This window comes from Oryctolagus cuniculus, chromosome 18 (assembly GCF_964237555.1).
Source record: "Oryctolagus cuniculus chromosome 18, mOryCun1.1, whole genome shotgun sequence".
Lineage (NCBI taxonomy): Eukaryota > Metazoa > Chordata > Mammalia > Lagomorpha > Leporidae > Oryctolagus > Oryctolagus cuniculus.
In genome coordinates this window covers 16,194,749-16,214,043 of record NC_091449.1, presented here as the reverse complement: position 1 = coordinate 16,214,043, position 19,295 = coordinate 16,194,749, and the positions used below count along the sequence as shown (strand labels likewise).

Here is a 19,295-nt window from a genome sequence, read left to right as displayed (position 1 = left end):
CTGCACAGGGAACACTAAGAGGGGACACTATTGTTACTCAGATGGGAAGCAAACTGGCAGGAACCTGGTGGTGGTGGAGTAAAACCCTCCCCGTGTGCCTGATCCTGCTCTCCTCATCACATCGGCCCCCTCCCTCCAGGGCCCACTGTAGTCCATCAGGAGGACCTGGTTTTGGTGGGGGAGGCGCGTGCAGGATCAGCCGGGACTCCTAGCTCCCTTAGATCCCCAAGCCTAAGAAGGAGAGGAAGAAACAAGTTTCTGGATTTGGGGCGGAGCTGGATGATCAACACTAGGTCTAAGGTGCTTTAAGAACAAAGGGCAGCCAGGGAGGCTGAAGAAAGACTCGGTAGACACCTCCCAGCCTACTCCAACTGCCCTGAACGCACGCGCTAGAATTTACAGCCCCGGGTGTGTGTGGGGGGTGGCGGTCTCAGAAGCCGCGCAGGTTACCCCCGAGGGCGGCACGGGGGCGGGCTCTGCATCCTCCTGCACCAATCGGACCGTCGAAGCCCCTCCGTGAGAAGCGGGTGATTGGTCGGGTGGCGCAACGCTACGCCGCCGGGGGCGCTGCGCTCCTGGGGCGGAGCCGGCCACCGGCCGCCAGGGGGCGCGCGCTGGGCACCGAGGCTCCGCGCTCATGGAGGGGGCAGAGGCGGAAGCGCGAGAGGGGGCCGCGGTGGCCCGTGACCTGCTGACCCTCGGGTAAGGGGCTGCGCGGCGTGGCCGGGGCGTGCAGGAAGCGCAGGCTTTGCCTCTAGGACGCGGACGGGGAGGGATTCTCCTTGACGCGCTGCCCTCGGTCTCGCCTCAGGTATGAGGGTTTCCCGGAGGCGGCGTCGCGGGGCACCTCGTGCCCAGCCTTCAGGGCCCTGTGCGCGCGGCTGGCGGCGGAGCTGGTCACTCTGGGCGCCCTGGAGCAGCGGCAAGAGGACGCCAGCGGCGGTGCGTGCAGGGCCGGGGCCGGGGGCGGGTCCCGCAGCCGCCGCCCCCGCGCCTGACGCCGCCCGCCTCCTGCAGGCCCGGGCGCGGAGGCGGCGTTCGTGCGGCGGTTGGCCGGCGTGCTGCGGGAGCTGCACTGCCCGGATCGCGCGCTCTGCGGCGGGGACGGCGAGACCGCGCTGCGGGAGCCCGGCGCTGGCCTGCGCCTGCTGCGTGAGTCTCCCGCAGCCCCGCGATGCGGAAGTGGGCGAGGCTGCGGCCGCCCAGGCGGGTGGAGTCAGGATGGGGCGGGCGGAGGGCTGGGTTTAGAGTTGGCCACGTGAGGTCGTGGACGCCACGTGGGTGGGACCAGAAGGTGCGAGGTGGGAGACTTGGTAGCCTGCGGGGCTTTTTGATTCTGGGGGGTGGAGTCGCAGCCCTCCTCCATTGCATTTTCCTTGTAGGCTTCCTCTGCTCCGAACTCCAGGCCGCCCGCCTCCTGCGTCTGCGCCCGCAGCGGGACTCCAGGCCAGTGCTGGCTTTCGGGGAAGGGACAGAGGAAGGGGCTGGCCCGGCCCACGAACTGGTCCTCACCCTGCGAGCCCTGGGGCTGCCTAGACCCGTGCGGGGGACTCCTGCCAGCCAGCTGCTACAGGAGTTGCATGCCAAGGTAGGGCCAGGGTCTTCTCCCCACCCAGGCCACCCTTCCTTGGAGGAGAGAGTCTTGTCCCCCAAAGCGACACTGGCAGGCATGTCCCAGCCACAGGGGTGTTTTTCTGGAGCTGCGTCCACCATTCTTGCTTCTGTGGCACGGGTCGCCGGGGCCCAGACGCTTCCGTCCTGTTTCTGTTCCGATGGGCCTCTGCCTTCTTCCATCAGATCTCGGAGCTGCTGCCTTCCCTGCCGCCAGGGTTCATGCGGCCGCTCCTCCACCACCCGCTGGATGCGCCCAGATGGGTGAGACTGGGTCTGGCTGTGTGTGAAGGCTGCCCTGGCCCAGAGACCCCTGCGTGACGGAAACCGTTCTCCTAGGAAGCGCTGGAGTCCCTGTCCCAGAGCCTGACGGAGCAGTACCGCTGCCGCCGCTGCCTCCTGCTGAAGCGCCTTGACCTCACCACGTCTGCTTTCCACTGGAGTGAGCGGGCAGAGGTGCAGGCCCTGGCCCTCGGCCGGAGCGGGCAGCTCCATGGGGGGGGGGGCACAGTCGCAGGGTGGAAGAGTGGGGGCCGGGCCAGTTACCCCCTTGCAGGTTCTGAGGCCTGAGCCCTTGTAGAATCTCCTGGCCCCCAGGGTATGCCAGGATTCCCAGCCGGGCGCCCCGAGCGGCCTCAGACCTGAACCCCTTGTTTGGGACTGTGGGCAGTGAGGGGGCGTTGGCTGGTGCTGTGTTGCTAGGACGAAGCGGCCAGGACTGGGTACTTTAAAAGCGAAAGAGGTTGATTCTGGCTCGCAGGTTTGGAGGCTGAGAGGCCAGGTGAGAGGCAGGGTTCTTGGGCATGTCCTGCGTGTGCCTCTCTCCCAGGCCCAGGGGGAGGCCATGAAGGCAGTGCTGATCCCAATCCGAGAGGTCCTGACGCCAGAATCCGACGTCTCCATTGCACACGTCCTGGCTGCCCGTGCTGACCTGTCTCGCCTGGTGCCCGCCACCAGTGCAGCTGCCCGCCGCGGGACCTGCTGTGCCGTCAACAAGGTGGGCACCTGGGCTGGGAGAGGGCCTGGCTTTGGTCTTCACGTCGGCCGTTCAGCCTCTCTGTTGGTCTAGGCTTGTCCTCCCCTGCTGGGTTCTTGCCCCCTGGACTCACCCTCTTCACATGGTGGTTAGAAGGATGCTTCTCACCGAAAAACCTGGCCATGAACTTCCCTAGCTCAGAACCCCTCCCCGGTTCCCCACTGCTTTTCCCTGAGCCCCTGCCTGCCTCTGTAGCTTGGGCTTAAAATCTTTCTTCATCACCTCACCTTACATGTATTGCATTGGTTTATTTATTTATTTTGAAAGGCAGAGTCAGAGAGAGAGGGAGAGACAGATCTTCCATCCCCTGGCTCATGCCCCAGATGGCCACAATGGCCAAGGCTGGGTCAGGCTGAAGCCAGGAGCCAGGAGCTTCATCCAGGTCTCCCACATGGTGGCAGGGGCCCAGACACTTGGGCTACATTCTGCTTTTCCCAAGCATTTAGCATGGTGTTGGAGCAGAAGTGGGGCGGCCAGGACTCGAACCCATGCCCATGTGGGCTGCTGGCATCACAGGTGGCAGCTTTACCTGCTACGCCCCGATGCCAGCTCCTGCGTTGCTTTTTAAGCAATAAAAAGAAGCAAACAGAAATGCCGTCTGTTTAAATGACTAAATGACTAAGTACCTAGTCTCATACCTCTCTAAGTCATCTCAAACCTGTGATACACAAACGATGGATAATTAGAAGAAAGAAATCACCAGTTTGCTGGAAATGTTATACAGAGCTCCGTATGTGAAGCCAACAAAGCTGAGGTGCACTCGTAGATACCGGGGTGGGGAGGAGGCTTGGCGTTCCGCCGTCACCCTCCGCTTTATCTCCCTTTGCTGAGGCCTTTAGGACCCCCCGGTATCTCCCACCGACGCAGTCCCTCCTCCCGCAAAGCCGGAGCCGCGTGGTCAACATCTGCCCCTGCCTCCTTCTGCCTGCAGCTCTTCCCTTGGCTCGCCGGGCTCCTGTCCGTGGGCCCCCCTCCCCCAGCCCTGTGCTTTTATTTTTCCCTCTGAAACTCAAGTGTGATCCTCTTCAGGTGCTTATGGGCGACGTGCCAGACCGGGGGGGCCGCCCAAACGAGCTGGAGGCCCCCATGCCCAGCTGGCAGAGCCGAAGAGAAGACAGAGGCGGGCGGAGGGCGGGCCGCCAAGGCTGGGGCCGCAGGAAGAAGAAGAAGTGAGGAGGGCCTGGTGGCCGGGTCCGTGCGGTGCTGACGCCAGCGGTGGTCTCTGGGGAGGCCGGTGGAGGGTCTCCCGCGGCCCCCCGGCCCCTGTTCTTGAGGCCCTCAACATCCTACCTCCATCCGGCCCTCAACACCAAGAACCGTGTTCTTGGGAAAATAAATTTAATCGACGACAGCTGTAGGGTGCATCTCTCAGGGGGCCGGGTCGGGTGCTCAGCCTTGTGGAGGAGCAGGGGGTGTCTGGCCCCGGGGCCTGGACAGAGCCCTGCTGCTCGGACTCTCAAGGTCTTACGCTCTTTAGCAAGCATCTCTCCCCTGCCGCGGGCGTGGGCAGGGCTCCTCAGACGTTCCGCAGGGGTGCACCCTGTGCCAGCCCCGCTCTAGGCACGGAGGACTCGGCGGCCAAACACATGGGAGTCCCCGCTCTCTGCTTGTGACGTCTGGGCAGGAGGGGCCGAGCAGGTGGAACGCGCGGTTTGTCAGGGCAGGCACGTACAGTGAAGCGGCCAGGCGGGATTGGAACTGGAGTGGGCTGGGGTGGGGGTGGGGGGAGTGTGGTCAGGGGAGGCCTCACCGAGAAGGTGTCCCTGGAGCAGAATCCCAAAGGGAGCTGTGTGAGCCTCTAGGGAAGTGTGTTCCGGGCAGCGGGAACAGCCAGTGCAAAGGCCCTGAGGTAGGAGTGTTCTTGGCATGTTCAGAGGGCGTCAAGGCCAGTGTAGCTGAAGCAGGATGAGTGCGGTGGGGAGGGGCTGGGAGGCGAGGTCAGAGGTGACGGGGGCAGATGGAGAGGGGCGTTGCGGGCCACGGGGAGGACTTGGCTTCTCCCCTGAGTGCGACGGAGCTGCAGGCAGGGGTGTGACTGGACTCCGGCGTCCAGGGCTCCCTGCCCTGTCCCCTCCCCCTCCCACTCGGGATATGCCAGCCCCTTGTGGCCCCACTGCCCTCAGTGTGGCGTGCTTGTCCGGAGCTTCTGGTTTGGAGGCGGTCGGAGGGCCTGAGTCTGAGTGCTGCCTCCAACCCTCGGGAGTTCTGCCTCCCTGGGGCAGCAGCCTCGGCCTCCACGTCTGTGAAACGGAGAGCTGGGGAGACGACGCCCGAGTGTGCGTGTGCCAGCACGGGGCCGCACAGGAAAAGGGAGCTTGCGGAACAGCCACTGGGACGCGAAGGAAGGGAGCAAGGAGCTCTCTTTGGGGTGAGAGGTGACGGACCCTTCATCAAAGGCAGCGTAGGGAGGAGGCCGGACGGTGGGGGCTCCGGCGGCATCATCTAGGGGTCCGGCTTGGGTGATGGGGTGGCCGGCGGGGTCGTCCCCTGGAAGGAGGTAGACGGGGTTGCAGGCGGCCAAGCTGCCCGGGGGCAGTGCCTCGCCCAGGCTGGCGGCCAGCGGGCGAGCGAATGGCCCCTGCGGACTTTGGTTTCCAACCCTGGTCTGAGCGTCTCCGTTTCAGTCCTGCAGGTTCTCCCTGGTGCGTTTGACCGTATCCTGTCGTCTTCCTGTTTTCTCCCTCCTTAAATCCATTTTCTCTTCCATCCTTCCCCCAATGTTTCCATCAACATTAAAAATTAACCAGTGTCTGTGCCCTCCCACTCAAACAATCGGGAATTTCTGTGCGGCTCTGCTTGCTCGTGTGTCCCCGAGTGGGTCTGCTCTTCCCCAGGCGAGTGGCCTGTCTCCTGCACACCCAGCCGGGCACAGGTGGCGGCTCCTCCTTACCGTCTCTGGGTCCCAGGACGGGTGTGGGGACTCCGTCTGGGTCCAGGCGTGGCGAAAGTGGCACCCAGTCTCGGCTTCCAGGGAAAGCGTGTAGGAGAGATTTTCCTCTGAACCTGTTTGTGGGGTGGAGGGAGGAAGGGGCGTGGGTGTGATGGGAGGGAAGGGTGGCATTCATGCCCACCCACCAGCACCCCCCCAGGCTGCTCCGCTCTGGGTCTTACCACAGCTGGCATGGGGGACTGAGGTGGGTGGGACGGGGGCCCCTGGGGGCCCCACATCGCCCTTGGCTCCTGGCCTCTTCTTGCACTCCACTTTCACTTGGTCCCTGCAGTGTTTGTGGCAACACAGCCCGCAGTCTGTGGAAGGTAGCAGGGAACAGCCAGAGGCCCGGTCAGTGCCCTCCATCCATCTAGCCTGCAGGTTCCGTGCCCCCTCCCACTGGCCGGAACCCCACTCACCCCGACAGCGGTAGCCTTGCTTGATGACACCCCAGAGCTGGGAACAGAAGTGGAATACATTACCCAGGCCAGGGGAGGCAGGGGTGGGGGTGTGGCAGTGCGGCAGCTACCCCAGTTTTGAAAAATGCTCAAGGCTAAGGGGCTTAACTGGAGCTTGGAGATCACCTCACTTTTGGACAGATTTGTAGGGTGTTGGGGTCAGGTGAAATTTGCAGTCTGTGGGCAGGGACTGTGTGGGCTGTTGGAATGGCCCGGCGCACAAGTCCTCAGTCAGTGGTTAGTGGTTGGGAAGTAGGCCAAGGTTTGTGACTGAGTCTTGCTCTAGAGAGAGGGAGCTGTGGCCGGTATGTCGAGTGTGAGGAGTTTGAAGGGTGGGGAGCCCAGCGGCTTAGAGATCTATCGTGTCTGGACAGTCTCCCCAGGTGTGTGCGTTGTCCAGAGTCGTGGGGACTGAGGTTCGCATCTGTGCTTCAGTGACTGGCCAGGAGGGAGATCGGCTGGGACTTGGGGCCTGTGTGCAATTGGAGGTTCTCTAGGACGCAAAGGTATTCCATGCTGACGGAGTGGTGGAGATGACTTGAGGCTGGAGGGTTTGAGGGTTTTTCTGGAGTGTGGGGCTTATCTGGGGCCTGGGGACCGCCAGCCCTCCAGGGCAGGGCGGACTGTGAGGAAGCAGGGACAGAGCCTGGTACTCACGAAGCCGCTGCAGCTGTCACAGAAGGTGGGCCTGCGGAAGGTGACCTCGTGGAAGGTGTGCAGGAAGGCCAGGCCCAGCTTGGCGCAGATGGCGCTGGCCCGGAGCAGGTACCCGGTCAGCTCCTCTCTGCTGAAGGAGCCGCTCCTGAGGGCAGAGAGAGGGTCAGTGGGCCCGGCCCTCACCTCCTGCAGGCCTGGGAGTCCAGGGGACCCCAGCGTCCTCGTCTTCAGGGGGACCTGAAAGTCGGGGCCACTTACCCTTGGCAGGGAGGTGGGTGAAGGCCATGGCAGGCAAAGGGGAAGTTGCCTGAGAGCCGCTCAAAGTCCTCCTGAGAGATGGTTCCTCGGCCTTCGGGGTCATAGTTCTTGAACACAGACTTCGCAAGGGCACGGGAGGGCAGACCAAGGCCAAGTTTTCCAGGTCCGATCCCCAGGGCCTCCGCTCCCCTCCTCCAGGTGCAGGGCTATACAGATGGAAGTCTTCCCTCCCAGACCCCCACGGCCAGCCCGCAGTCCCCTGCTTACCTCCACCAGCTGCTCCACGTGCCGTCCCAGAGTGGCCTTGTCTGGCTTGGGCATCACACCAGGGGCCCACTCCACCACCAGGGGTGCTTTGAAGGGGGAGGGTGGCTGGGGCAGGGACACAGGCGCCATTAGGCAGCGCATAGGCTGAGCGCTGATCAGAGGTCAGGGGCCGGGTCTCACCAGATTCTTGGGACAGCGGGGCTCCCGGGCATAAGAAAGCTCGTAGATCTCGTCTTCCGTGTAGAAGAGATCCAGGGAAAGCTGTGGGCAGGGGCGTCACAGACCCCTCCTCGTCCCCATCTTGCCTGCAGCCCACAGCCCCACCTCGACCTGCATTCCCTAGCTTCTTCCTAAGCCCCCTTTCCCTGGGGACCCCTGAGATCCTCTGTCTGAGATCTTTCACCTTCTGGTTCGCTCCCTAAATGGCAGCAACAGCCAGGGATGGGCCAGGCAGAAGCCAGGAGACAGGAGCTCCCTTCTGGTCTCCCACATGGGTGGCAGGGACCCACATCTATGGCCTTCCCAGGTGCTTTCGTAGGAAGCTGGATGGAAAGTGGAGTAGCCAGGACTTGAACCGGCATCATAAGGGGTAGCTTAACCCGCTGCACCGCAACATCAGCCCCTCAGTGAGGACTTTTTTGAACTCCTTGTTTAAGATTGCACCCAGTGTCACTTCCCATGCCCCTTTGAGCTTTACCTTTCTCTGTGGCTCTTAGCATCTAAAGATGATGTCAGTCCCACAAAAACAGCTGGCTTTTGCTTTCTAACTTGCTCACTGCTATCTGCCCTGTGGCTGAAGTAGTGCCTGGCTCACAGCAGGTGCGTGAATACCTGGGCTGGCGGCCTTTGAGGACCAGCAAAGCCCAGGGAATTGGGCACCCGTCGTCTTAGGGCAGGGCCCTAAACAGGGCTTCGCAGGCCCCTGTTTCATGGAAGGCCCTTCTGTCACCTTCTTGAAATTCTTAATAAGTTTGAATCAGGAGTCCCACATTTTGCATTGGGTCCTTCCGGTTGTGTAGTCTGGTCCTGTCTTAGGGTCTGCACATCCTCTTTTCAGCCTTGGACTGCACAGCCCTCTACATCAGACCCTGTACCTGGGCCAGGAGCAGGCGCTGTGCCGGCGGTGGTGAGGAGTGCGTGGGTTTGATTCCCAGCTCTAGCTCCTGACTTCAGCTTCCTCCCAGTGCAGACCTTGCTGGGCAGCGGTGATAGCTCAAGCGGTCGGGTCCCTGCCACTTACATGGAGACCTGCCTGTGCTCTGCCCCTTGGGTTTGGCCTGGCCCTGTCCCGGCCGTGGTGGGCATGTGGGAGTGAACCAGCAGAAGAGGAGAGCACTCTCTATTCATCTGTCTGTCTGCCTCCCAAATAAAAAGACAAACATCTTCGGGTAAAGCATGGTCAGGACCCTGTACTCGGCCGGCGCCGTGGCTCACTAGGCTAATCCTCTGTCTGCGGCACTGGCACACTGGGTTCTAGTCCCGGTTGGGGCGCTGGATTCTGTCCCGGTTGCCCCTCTTCCAGCCCAGCTCTCTGCTGTGGCCTGGGAGTGCAGTGGAGGATGGCCCAAGTGCTTGGGCCCTGCACCCGCATGGGAGACCAGGAGAAGCACCTGGCTCCTGGCTTCGGATCAGCGTGGTGCTGAGGGTGAACCAATGGTAAAGGAAGACCTTTCTCTCTCTCTCTCTCTCTCTCTCTCTCTCACTGTCCACTCTGCCTGTCAAAAAAAAAAAAAAAAACACCCTATACTCGATCACAGGACATAGTGTGGTGGTTAGCATAGGTTAACAGGTGGGCTCTGGAAGTTGGACTGCCTGGATTCAGATCTGGTCTTACTGTTGTGGGACAGTGGGCAAGGGACCAACTCCCTGGGCCTCAGTTTCCCAATCCATAGAGTTGGCACAGTAAGGGTCCCAACTTTGCAGCATGTGATGTGGAATAAAGGGATCTGTGGAGTATTTAACAAGGTTCCAGGCACATGGTAAATGATCAATAACTATTACTAGCTTTTCGCTTGGATTCCTGGACCTGTCAGCATTTGGCATTTAGGCTGTTGGCACAGGGAGCTCAGAACCTCGGAGTACAGGAGTGCGGAAGTCCAAAGTGATCCTGGAACTCGGTGTGGGGGGTAGCGAGTCAGTGTGGGAGTGGGGGGCGGGATGCATCTCTTAAATGAGCTCACAGTGTGCAGATGCTGTTTTATGTACTGTTTGAGTTCTGTCTTTGGCTGAGTTCTCAGCCACCCTCTGAAGTGGGCCCAATCATTATCCCTGTTTCGCAGATAAGGACCTGAGGCCAAGGGGTGAGTGACTTGGCCAAGGCCACACAGCTAGAAAAAATAAACTCAGACGCTCTGACTTTAAAAGCCCATGCACTCTTCCATCCTGGGCTGGCACACGGCCACCTGCCCAGGACCCTGCGTCTCTCGGAACCCGGGCTGGGCAGGGCAGGACAGCTCACCGTGAGCAGGTGCAAAAGGTCCTCGTTGGCACTGTAGGGCGGACGCTGCCCCTGGAGGGCTGCCAGCTCTTGCAGCCGCAGGTAGAGGCTGTTCAGTTTGTGCAGGTGCAGACGGCCGTCAGGCAACCTGTCAGGCTGTGCCTCGTGCAGGGACACCAGGTCCTTGAGGTGCACACCCAGTATGGGCAGCCGGAAGCCTCGGCAGTCGACCCAGGTGCGGCGGTAATGGGCGTAATTGTTGCGGGAGGAGAGGAGCTCGGTCAGCTCCAGCAGGGCCTGTGGGGGACGGGGTTCTGTTTCCTGAACCTCCTAGGGTGAGTATCCCAGCAGCCTCCTATGTGGGCTCCAGACCCCCCAGGGGTGGCATTTGGAACCCTCCAAAGCCTCTCTGTATCCCACGCTGACCTCAGCATTTCCCCCAAGCTGCTTTTCCTCTCGGGTCCCCATCTCAGAGAGGCACCACTAACCCCGTCCCCAAACCAGAGTGATTTCTCAAGAACTTGATCTGATGACAGGTGCTGTCATCACTCCCAAACCTTCCCTAGCTCCCCATTGTCTTCTGGGTAAAGTCCAAACAGCCTGGCTTCTTTGGGTGTGTGACTTCGCTCCCCACCTAGACTGCCAGTTCTCTGCCAGCATTGCCATCTTGTGCCTCCCTTCGCCATCCAGTTCCGGACCGGATGCGTGGAGAGCGGGCGGGTGGGTGCCAAGGGAGGAGGAACGCACACGGAATCCGGGGTCTGTGGGGTTTGGAGGAGCAAGGTCCTCGGGAGGTTCTCGGGGGAGGAGGTTGGCAGAGGATGGGGAATTAAGTGAGGGCAGGTTCCGGGACAGCTGGCCACTTGGAACTTGGGGAGAGGGGTGGGGGTTCACCTTGGTGCTGTCCGGGCTCAAGTGGGTGTGGGAGTCCTTGAGCCTGGAGATGGCGCTGTGACACAGGCCCCCCGTGACTGCCATCAGGGTGTTGAAGTTCTGCAGCTGGCGGAGCCACTAGGAGAGGAGGCAGTGGTGGGAGGACAGGTGAGAGCATCGCACCTGAGCCGGGGCCTCAGGCTGCTGTGGTGTGGACCAGTGTGGGCGTGGTTCCGGTGAGAGATGTGGGGTTAGGAAAACGAGGGGAGACAGGCAGATATGGACAGCTGGACAGATCTAGAGAGCAGACAGGTATCTGCCAGGCAGATGTGAGAGGAATCAGATGGCCGAGTGTCATCTTGGGGGTGGGGGGAGGGTGTCACACAGTGGCTGGCGTCAGGCCGGTGCCGCGTGCTAAGAGACAAGAAGGCATGGGCAGGAGGAGTTGGGAACCAGGCAGAGGCGAATGGAGGGGGCGGGTCAGCTGGGGCCCCCCGGGATTCCCTCACCCTTTCCTCTTCCAAGTTTATAGAGCAGAGGTCACAGAGCAGGGAGAGGGGGAAGGTGCTTCGACTGAAGCGGGAACCTGGAGGCCTGGGGCGCCGGAGGAGGAAGCAAAGCCGAGCTAGCCTCCAGAGGAAGGGCGTGGTCTGTGCGGACACCGCAGGGGGCGAGGCACAGTGGGGGCAGAGGGCTTCCCCTTTCCCTGAAGGGCAGGAAGGTACCCGGAACGGTGGGGAGTGACGCAGCGGGGCGGGCCCAGGATCTGGGAGCCCCTCCCCCCCGCAGTCATCGTCCTAGGGGGGCTGGGGACCCGACCCTTGGTGGAGGGAGGTGTGACGGTGGGGCACGGAAGGGGCGCTTTCATAGCCTCTGGGATGGACTATTCAGACCTAGGGCTCAGGGACTGGGGCCAAGGGAGAGACGCGCGGTTCTCTGGGCGACAACCCCCAGCCTCATGCGATGGGCGGGGCACGTGACGTCGCCGCAGGGGTTGCCCGCGGGGGGGGGGGGCCAGGGGCGAGCACCCTCAGTAAGGCTGGTACCCCAGCTAGCCGAAAGGCAGGGAGGGCCTCACCTGTGCCACCTGGATGAACTTGTCCAACACCTGCGCGCGCTGCGCGGGCCCGGGGCGGCTCAGCACCATGACCTGCACCCAGCGGGACACGCTGTTGCTGAAAGCCACGGACCCCTCCAGGGCCGGGCAGCCCCGCACCGAGCCCTGCAAAACGTAGTCCCGCAGGTCCTGGGGCTGCGGGCGAGGCGCGCTTCAGGGTGGGCCACGGCCCTCAGCCCCGGCCCTCACCTGCCATCCCCCACAGTTATGGCTTCGGATGTCCTAGCCTGGTCTGGCCTGAGGAGCGCTTGTCGCGCGTCTCTCCCCAGGCTGCCATGCGTCCCTGACGTCACGGTGGCCCTGTCACCTCTGAGGAGGAGTGTTTAGAAAGAGCCTGGCCCTGTTCTGAAGGTGTTAGCTAATTCAATTCTCACACCTCCGTGAGGTGGGCGCTGTTCTCATCAACCCCACTTTAGAGCTGAGACCACTGAGGCGCAGAGAGGGAAAGTCCTTGTGCAGGGCCCCAGAGGCTGCGTCAGCGTGGAAGCTCAGTCTGCACGCTCCTAACTCTGCGCCTGTCTAGGGTGCAGCCAGCAAAGGGAATGAGAGGGACGAGGACTTGAAACCAACGTCTAGTCTCATTCTGTTCAAGGAGCCTGCGCTGCATCCCACCCCCACCGCACCACATTCTCTCTCTCACTCTACCTGGAAATCTTCCTGTCAAGGAACCCACCGTCCCTCAAAAGGATGATGTCAAGATGGCAATAGCTAACGCATTCATTCGTTGAAGCGCCTGAAATGGACATTCTGGAAGGCAAAGGTGTCCGTTTCTAGTGGCCCAACCAGTCAGCATTTACTCGGGCCCGGGCCCCGCCCTTTCACAGAAAAGGAAACGGAGGCGGAGGCGCAGTGAATTGGAACATTTGGAATAAAGGAGGAGCTGATCAGCTGTTCTGAGCACTTAGCCAGGGACCAGGCAGTGCAGCAACGCTTGAAAATGGACACATTAATGTCATTTCCTCGTGAAGCCATAACAGGTCTAGAGAGGTTCAGAAAGTAGTTCAAGGCCACACAGCTGGGCCGGGGCTGATGGGATCGGAACCCAGGTGCTCTGTGCTCGGCTCCTTTACCTGGGCCCTCTAGCACCCAGGTTTGACAGCGTAGTTTGCGGTCCCTGCTGAATGCCCGTGCAGGGTCCTCCCAGTCCTGTGTGGTCCCAGCCAGGCCCTGCCCACACCAGTCCCTCTGCTGCTCACCGTGATGGCCTGGAAGGAGCGGAACTCCAGGTAGGTGAGGTGCTGGGCCAGCTCCCTGGCCTCCAGGTGGTCGAAGAGCAAGGATACTTTGCGCTTTTTGCTCAGGCCTGGGCTGTTCATGGGCGGCGGGGGGCCGGGACCACCAGGGCTCAGGCTGGAGGCCAAGGGGGCAGGGTGCTGGGGTGGTTTCCGTGTGTGGAGGGGGGTGGCAGGCTGGGGCGGGGGTGCGGAAGGGGACGTGGGGTCGACTCACAGGTTGGAGTCTCGCAGGCTCCTCTGGGCCGAGTTGCCATCCCGGGCCACCATGGCCCAGAAACGGCTGATAACCTCTTCCAGATGGGGTTCCTGGTGCAGCGCCTCTGGGTGCTGGGCCAGCCAGTACCTAGGAGTGGTTTAGAGGGTAGGTGGAGGTCTCCCTGAGGCAGGGGTCTCTGTGTGCAGGGGGTGCCATGCTGGGGCATCTGTGGCAGATGGACTCGAGACATCTCTTGGGGAAGGAGGAGAGTAGGGGTCTCGGGATTTGGGGTGAAAATACCTGAGAGTGAGATTTGGGGAGTGACAGAGTGACGGGCTCTTAGGAGCTGTGCTGGGGTAAGTGGGAGGTGGGGTTTAGGGGATCGGAGCTGGAGGTCTCTGGGCACCAGCTGGAGGAGGATCTGTGGGGGTAGCGGGGGCGTCTAAGAAATGGAGGTTCTAAGGAGTAGAATGCGAGGGTCTTAGGAACCAAGCCAGAGGTCCCAGAAGTGGGATTTTAGGGAGCGAGGTTTGGGAGGGGATCCGGGCTGGGGAACTGGGCTGGGGAGTCTGAGAGGTATTCTGGGGGGCAGCAGGGTGGGAACCTTGGGTCATAGCAGTGGGGTCTTGGTTCAGCCGTACCTGACCAGGTGACAGATCTGTAGCCGCCTCAGCTCCTGTGTGTCCCCTGTGGCCTTCTGGTACTTGGGTTCTGGTCAAGGCTAGGACCAGCATCCTGGACCTGCCCGCTCACCCCGCCCCCATCTCCAGGCTCTGCGTCTCCGCCCACTGCCCTCCACCCACAGCTCGTGGACTCCCAGAAGGATATGAGGTCAGCAGCCGGGCAGCAAGGTCGGCGGAAGGCAGCACCCAGCTGTGCATGGCCAGCGCCATGTTGAGAACGTGGTCTCCGCGGCGCAGGCTGCCAGCTGAGTCTGGGGACGGAGGGGGGCTCTGCGTCAGACTGGCCCCTGGGCAGCAGACCGCTGCGTCCACAGCCAGTGCACTGCCTGATGGAGAGCCCGGCCCTCAGGGATGGCCCGCAGGAGCTTGCACATGCGACCTCGGTTTCCTTGTCTGCACTGTGCATTGGCCAGCACAATGCTGGGCAAATCTTGTTGAAGATTAAAAAAAGGGGGGAGGGGAGGCTATTTCTCTTATCCCTAATGTAGTGATGGGGGTCATTCCACACCCCTCTGCTCCCCGATTATACCCCCAAAAACCAAGGTCGAGAAAGGCAGGTGATTGGCTTGGTTCAGGATTGGTGGCCAGGGAGAGGGACACTCACCGAAGCACTGGATGCATTGCTCCAGCAGCTCCTCCTCGCTGCAGCCACCCTCACTCAGTATGCCCAGATGCAGGGAAGCCATGACCTTGCTGATCTCCCGCGGGCTCGGGCACGTCTTGTGGCGGCGGGCGGGGCGGGGGTGACCCCGCCCCCCTGGCTTCCCGGTGCATTCCTGGTGAGACTTCCTGTGGGTACACCCCCCCACCCCAGGGATTTGTGGGAATTGTAATTACAGACTCCCGGAATTACTCTTCCTAAAGCCCTAGGGTCACTCCTGACCGACCCTGTACTCACAGAATTTAGGAATATTCCAGATCTGCCAGAGAATCCTGGGAGGCCTCTCCTGCAGATGCACTGCCAGGGTCACTCCTGCTCCGAACCGTCCCAGGGAATCACAGGAGACCCCAGCACTCCCAAGGACCCTTCAGGGAGCCCGAGGGCGCCCACCCTCAGGCATTGACTCCACCTTTCTAAGGCACCATGAAGAGACCCCTGGTGTACTCCTGATCTCCCAGGGACTCATGGGAGAAGAGCCTCAGATCACTTCTGTCCTCCCCACAGGAAGCCTGGGAGGGGGGCCTTCAGGCAGGCACCTCCATTCCCCTCGGGGCCCCACCAGGCTCCTGCAGGCAAATGGGGTTCTGTCTCGTCCCTTCTCCCCTCCTTGACCCCAGGGAGGCCACAGACCCCTCCCTCTAGCTTGACCCGGCAGGCCCTGGAGTATTAGCCTGGAGCCTGGGGCTCTAGGGTTGGACCTAGACCTCATGGTGGTCTCTGGAGGGCTCCTCAGAGCTGGGCAGGGTCCCTGGGGCAAAGGCAGCTTCCAGGAGCGTTTATAACCCTCACTCTGCCTTGCACCTCCCTGAGGCTCCTGTTCCCATGGTGAGATGGGGGAGGCCAGAGGAAGCAGGAGCAGAATCCAGAGTCCAGAGTCAGACAGCACAGACTCCAGAAATGTCTACTGGTTGTGTGACTTGCTGTTAGTCACTTCATTTCTCTTGGTCTGTTTCCTCAAATGAAAACTAAAGCCATCTTTAGACCTTCTCGAGGAATTAAAAAAACAACAACAACTATTATTTAAAAAATTACATTGTGGTATGACAGGTTAAGCCTCTGCCTGTGACACCAGCATCCTATATGGGTGTGGGTTTGAGCCCCAGCTGCTCCACTTCTGAGCCAGCTCCCTGCTAATGCACCTGGGAAAGCAGCCAAAGATGATCCAAGTGCTTGGGCCCCTGCATCCTCATGGGAGACCTCAAAGAAGCTCCTGGTTCTTGGCTCTGGCCTGGTCCAGCCCTGACTCTTTAGGCCCTTTGGGGAGTGAACCAGTGGGTGAAAGATTTCTCTGTCTCTCTCTCCCCCTCTTCCTCTCTCTGCAACTCTGCCTTTCAAATAAATAAAAAACAAAATCTGTAAAAATTATATAATTAATTTGAGCGAGAGAGAGAGCGAGAGAAAGAGATCTTCCATTTGCTGGTTCACTCCCCAAATGCTTGCAACATCTGGATCTGGGGCCAGGCCAAAGCCAGGCGCCCAGAGCTCAATCCAGGCCTCCCACGTGGGTGGCAGGAACCCAAGCACTTGGGCCATCATTGGAGCTTCCCAGAGTGCACATCAGCAGGAAGCTGGAAGCGGAAGCAGAGCCGGGACTCAAAGTCAGGCGTCCTCTGTAGGATGTCGGTATCCCATGCAGCAGCTTAACTGTTGCACTGAACACTGTCCCTGCCCCTGAATTTATTGTAAGCATTCCATGCCTAGCTCCTCGAAAGGGCTCAGTAATGGACTTATGTGGGGAAATTAGGCACAGGAGGCAATTCAAAGATGGCGCCCAAGGGAAGTAAGGTGAGCAGTATCCAAAGTTGTCGACCACCAAAGCTGATTGCCTGCCCAGCATCAGGGGAGGTGATGACAACTGATGAGTGTACAGACATATGGCTGGTCCTGTAAAAAGTCGCCCCATAAAATGACCTTTTAAGTAATTGGTTGGTCCTTATGCCCTGCCCCAGAAATCCTGTGGTCTTGTGCTTTAAAAGGCTTTGCGCCAGTGCCGCAGCTCACTAGGCTAATCTTCCGCCTTGTGGCGCCGGCATACCGGGTTCAAGTCCTGGTCGGGGCGCCGGATTCTGTCCCGGTTGCCCCTCTTCCAGGCCAGCTCTCTGCCGTGTCCAGGGAGTGCAGTGGAGGGTGGCCCAAGTCCTTGGGCCCTGCACCCCATGGGAGACCAGGAGAAGTACCTGGTTCCTGCCATCGGTTCAGCGCGGTGCGCTGGCCACAGTGCGCCGGCCGCGGCGGCCATTGGAGGGTGAACCAACGGCAAAGGAAGACCTTTCTCTCTGTCTCTCTCACTGTCCACTCTGCCTGTCAAAAAATTAAAAAATAAATAAATAAAATAAAAGGCTTTGCTACGCGCTTGACTCCCCACTGCGTCTGACTGTCCCCGGGATCGGCGGGCTGGGGAACGGGCGAGCGGCGCACTTACCTTTCTTCGGACCCAGTCCATCCTCGTTTGGGTGGACTAAGACCCTGCAGACTTATTCTGCCTAGGCTGTTAAGTGATCAGAGGTGGGAAATTTGAACTTGAGGTACAGAGAGAGTGCCGGGGGCAGAGAAGAAGCCAGGCTTGTGGCTCGGTGGGTGGAATTGGAAACAGGGAGACCATGGACAAGGGCACTGCCATGTCCCTGGCACGTTCTAGACGCAGTAAATCAGAGTGAAACAATAGTGGGCGTTTATGATCCCTGAGTAGGCACCAGGCCCACAGCTGAGCCCTCGTCCAGATCAGTGAGTCTCCAAGCAGGGTCCCCGACAAGTACCAACAGCATCTCCCAGGGACTTGATAGAAACACAGATTTGCTGGCACCACTCCAACCTACAGAATCAACAGCGTTAGGGGTGAGCCTGGCAGCCCGCACTTCCCAAGCCCTCCAAGAGGCTCTGATGAATGGTCAAGTTTGAGAACCTGTCGGGTTCGCTGATGGTCTCTGAGTCTTCCATTGACAGAGATGATGAAAGAGGCACAGGGAAGCTGAGTGACTTGCCTAAGGTCACACAGCCGGAAATGAGTCAGCCAGGATTCCTGCAGAGTTCTGAGGGGAGGGAACCCCTTTGCCCATCGGAATCAGGCTGGGGGACACTGGAGGAGCTACTCTGTCTGGGGGACCCAGTCACCATCTGCCTCTGTGGGGACAGGAGGGCAAGCTAGCCTAGGAGATAGAAGTCCATTCCAGAACCTGCCAGCATAACCAGCCGTGGGGCCCTGACCCACGCCTGGCAGCCCTCTGCAGTGTCGGGAGCAGCCGAGTGCCCCGCCCTGCCGCACATGCCCCTCTCCTCGGGGCAGGGTCCTGCAGGAGCCCGGAGTTTCCCATCCAAGGGGCAGCAACTGCGATGGGGAGCAGGAGGACCCCAGGGAGGACAGAGCCACCCAGTGGAGGGAATAGGGTGCAGGTGGGGAGAGCGAGGAGGGAGGAGGGCACACAGGTGCTCCAGCTCCAGGGCGGGTGAGGACGGGGCACAGAGCACTTGGGTGCAAGCCGCCCTGGCCCCGGCTGCCTTCGGGGTGCTCCCATCATCTTGCCCCAGCAGCCTTCCTACCTCCTGGTCAGTGTCTCAGCAGGGCTTAGGGGCTCTCTGGGGAGGGTCCTCTCACCTCTTGCTGTCTTTCCTGTTCATGCTTCCTGGAGGGGCGCTCTTGCCAGGGTAGCTTGGCGCCAGCTCCTCAGTCCCAGGGGAGCAGGCCTCCTGTGTGCTCGGGAAGAAAAGAGGAACTTCCCCTCCTCACCACCCTGGGCAGGGGGAAGGAAGAGGCTGGGGAGAGACCAGGGGAGGATCCCCTCCCCCCGGGGATCCCTTCAGCCTGAGGTTTCCGGTGCTGCTGGCCCCCCACCCCCAGCCACCCAGCCCGGGCTCTATCTCCCCCATCTTTCTGACTTGAGACCCGTCACTGTCACGCTTTGATAGTGGCAGGGCCCCCCCCCCTTTTTTTTTTGGTAAAGTGTGACTAATATTTATATAAAACACACTCAAAAGAAAAGTCTCTGTTTCTATAAGAACATATTCATGTGTATAACACCCAAAGGGTGGAATGGAAACTCATCAAGCTATTTTGTGTGCTTCTTTGATGGATGGGTTACTTTTAATGACACCATTTGTAGCCTGGAAAACACTACACTTAAATTTTTTAGAATTTTTATTTATTTGAAAGGCAGAACAACAAATAGAGAGATCTTCCATTTGCTGGTTTATTCCCTTAATACCTGCAACAGCCAGGGCTGAGCCAGGGCAAAGCCAGGAGCCAGGAGCTCCATCCAGGCCTCTTTTGGGTGTGGCAGGAGCTCTAGCATTTGGGCCATCATCTGCTGCCTCCCAGGTGCCTCCGCAGGGAGCTGGATTGAAACGTGTGGGATGCTAGCCCTGCAGGTGGCAGCCAGCCCACTGTGCCACAATGCTGGCCCCTTTTTTTTCCCACTTCATTCCTTTTATTGCAACAAACTTTTATTTAGCAATTATTGTGTACCATATCCTGCCCTGAGGGCTTAAAACATTTTCACTCATTTAATCCTCACCCAGATCAGTTATCTAATTACAGAAACATTACAGGGGGAGGCAAACTCTCGAGCCCCTCCCAGCCACCCCCTCTCCCATGCAGGGCTGACCAGTGTTAATGCTGTTGGATGCCATCGAAACTGCCGAAATGTGTTTACGTGCATAAACGTGTGCTCATAGAAACAGACTGTTCTTTTGAGTATGCATTTTTTTTACCTAAGTGTGTCATACTTGACATATTTTTTAACTGAAGGACAAAAAAAAAGAGCAAAAATCACTCAATATTTGTGTTGATCAGTTGTTACCAAGTGAGTGAACCCTTTTTTTTTTTTTAAGATTTATTTATTTATTTGACAGAGTTACACACAGAGAGGAGAGAGAGAGAGAGA

The 19,295-nt window shown here is 59.9% G+C and overlaps 2 protein-coding genes across 4 annotated transcripts; one reads left to right on the top strand and one right to left on the bottom strand.

Annotated features, from left to right (window-relative positions):
* Positions 1-554: 554 nt before the first annotated feature.
* Positions 555-3,998, top strand: FAM98C (family with sequence similarity 98 member C). 2 transcript variants are annotated; one of them, XM_051846711.2, is made up of 8 exons: positions 555-702; positions 812-942; positions 1,018-1,152; positions 1,383-1,588; positions 1,798-1,875; positions 1,951-2,067; positions 2,441-2,608; positions 3,677-3,998. In XM_051846711.2, the coding sequence occupies exons 1-8, from the start codon at positions 638-640 to the stop codon at positions 3,818-3,820; spliced, it is 1,044 nt and encodes a 347-aa protein (XP_051702671.1). In that variant the 5' UTR covers positions 555-637; the 3' UTR covers positions 3,821-3,998. The 2 variants fall into 2 exon arrangements, with proteins under 2 accessions (XP_051702671.1, XP_051702672.1); XM_051846712.2 differs by lacking the exon at positions 1,018-1,152.
* Positions 2,114-18,132, bottom strand: RASGRP4 (RAS guanyl releasing protein 4). Of its 2 annotated transcripts, XM_051846706.2 has the most exons (17): positions 18,011-18,132; positions 14,362-14,546; positions 13,903-14,008; positions 13,716-13,778; positions 13,093-13,221; positions 12,840-12,993; positions 11,605-11,778; positions 10,548-10,664; positions 9,675-9,950; positions 7,397-7,477; positions 7,217-7,321; positions 6,950-7,068; positions 6,692-6,836; positions 5,996-6,032; positions 5,759-5,893; positions 5,538-5,650; positions 2,114-5,134 (listed from the first exon to the last, which is right to left on the bottom strand). In XM_051846706.2, exons 1-17 carry the CDS (start codon positions 18,031-18,033, stop codon positions 5,090-5,092), a joined length of 2,007 nt encoding a protein of 668 aa, XP_051702666.2. In that variant the 5' UTR covers positions 18,034-18,132; the 3' UTR covers positions 2,114-5,089. The 2 variants fall into 2 exon arrangements, with proteins under 2 accessions (XP_051702666.2, XP_051702667.2); XM_051846707.2 differs by lacking the exon at positions 7,397-7,477.
* Between the last annotated feature and the right edge of the window lie 1,163 nt (positions 18,133-19,295).